The sequence below is a fragment of the Macrobrachium nipponense genome, chromosome 10 (assembly GCF_015104395.2).
Source record: "Macrobrachium nipponense isolate FS-2020 chromosome 10, ASM1510439v2, whole genome shotgun sequence".
In the NCBI taxonomy this organism is placed as follows: Eukaryota; Metazoa; Arthropoda; class Malacostraca; order Decapoda; family Palaemonidae; genus Macrobrachium; species Macrobrachium nipponense.
This window is the reverse complement of record NC_087204.1, coordinates 61,749,555-61,751,409: the sequence shown is the minus strand read 5'-3', so window position 1 is coordinate 61,751,409 and position 1,855 is coordinate 61,749,555. Positions and strand designations below refer to the sequence as shown.

The window sequence follows — 1,855 nt, the reverse complement described above, 5'->3', positions numbered from 1 at the left end:
CTGATGCCAACAACAGTCAAGGCCCTCCAAGAGTTCATTGGGATGGTGAATTACTACAGAAGATTCATCTCAGACATCACCCGCACCATGTGTCCTTTGGCTGAGTCCTGAAGGGCAAGCCAAAGAAGCTGATGTGGGGAGAAGCCTTCGACCGCACCAAGTCGTCCCTCAGCAGAGCTACAACCCTAGCTCACCAGGCCCCTGATACACCCCTGACATTCACCACCGATGCCAACAACACCGCATGCAGTGCCTTCCTGGAACAGCCTTCATCTCAGAACTCAGGACCTTCCTGGCATGCCTGATAGGGACCAAGCACCATACGACCATGGTCTACAACCCCGCAGCCAACGGCGTGGTGGAAAGGACCCACCGCTCCCTCAAGGCCTCCCTGATGGCATGCTGCACAGGCCTCGACTGGAAGGCACAGCTACTGTGGGTCCTCCTTAACCTCTGCACTGCCCCAAGAGTCAACAGCGACCCATCACTGGCAGAGAAGGTTTACAGCGAGACCCTGACAGTGCTGGGTGAATTCTTTCCCCCCGACAGCGACAGCCCCAACATCCCACTGGCAAGACTCCAGGCAGTCGCCCAGAAATTCGTTCCCTGCCAAGAGACCTACACCGACAGGAGGAAGCAGTTCCGACTGAGGGCCCTGGACTCCTGCAAGTACGTCTTCATATAGAATGATGCCACCTGCCTGCCCCTAACGAGACTCTACTGAGGACCGCACAGCGTCATCCGCTGAGAGGAGAAGGCGTTCCTCGTCTCGATCGGCGGCCATAAGGACTGGGTTTTGATAGACAGACTGAAGCGTGCCATTGTTCCTGATGAAGACGACCCCGCAGAAGGACCTCTCAGGACACCGCCTCGGAACACAGCCTCGCCAGAATCGGTCAGAGCCCCCAGACGTCACTGGGGACGCCCAAGGAAAGCAGTCGAACCTCCCAGGCCTACCACCAGGGGTGGCATCATGCTTCCCGACTCACTGGACGACGAGGACCTGGAAGACGTCCCCAACAGATGGAATCTTGAACCCGCGGACTCCTCCAGCCCACCGCAAGATTCCGCTGACCATCAGCCAATGATTAAGTAAGCCAATGATTATTACTTAATCATTGTCTTGTGGGGGGGGAGTATTTGTAAGGACAGCATTTTGCCAAATTTTCGTCCTTCCTCTGTACATACTTTTTATACCATATACTGAAATGTAGAGCATTTCACGGCCTATCCGCCGATATATATATCATGTAAAAATGTACTCTCTGCACAAAGATATATATATATTTTCAGCTGCGAGAAACACAATCACAGCGGGGGCTCTGTCCCTTTTTGTATGTGCATGTGTGATGGACACTACATTTCCGTCTGCACTGCTGCCTCATATACAGCTGTCTCTGTTCAATAAAGTTAGTAAGATCTTTCTCCTTGTCTGATTCGAAATACAACACAACTCACTTGCCTCAACTGGAGCTCCATCAGCCCACAACCTTCTTGTTCGGGATCTCTAGAAAGAAGAGCGATCTAGGTGTCCGGAGCTTGGTCGCACCGTTGCGAGCTAGTCAGTTTTTGTTGAATTAAATTTAACAGCAAGGACTTATTTCCTTTATGCAAGTTGAAATTAATGTAATACAATTAGTAAGAGTGTATTCCACAAGGATCAAAAGCAACGAAATAATAATAATGCAATGAGACTTAAGAACCACCTCATTCTTGCTGCCAATCGGCATACGTGGAATTTCTTACGTATGTGGGACAGGCAGAAATCAGTCATAGAAAAATAGTGCACATATTTTTTCATGACAACCAGCTTCAGACACTGGTCATATTGCATCGGTGGTTAGCCAATATTTTC

At 50.1% G+C, this 1,855-nt stretch overlaps 1 protein-coding gene across 1 annotated transcript; it reads left to right on the top strand.

The window, feature by feature from the left end:
- Window positions 1-244: 244 nt before the first annotated feature.
- LOC135223985 (uncharacterized) lies at window positions 245-685 on the top strand. The gene has a single exon (XM_064262907.1). It carries the CDS (start codon window positions 245-247, stop codon window positions 683-685), a length of 441 nt encoding a protein of 146 aa, XP_064118977.1.
- The last annotated feature ends 1,170 nt before the right edge of the window (window positions 686-1,855 follow it).

What these genes read in the sequence shown, in the direction of transcription:
- LOC135223985 (XM_064262907.1), top strand. Translation starts at nt 245, where the DNA reads ATGCAGTGCCTTCCTGGAACAGCCTTCATCTCAGAACTCAGGACCTTC.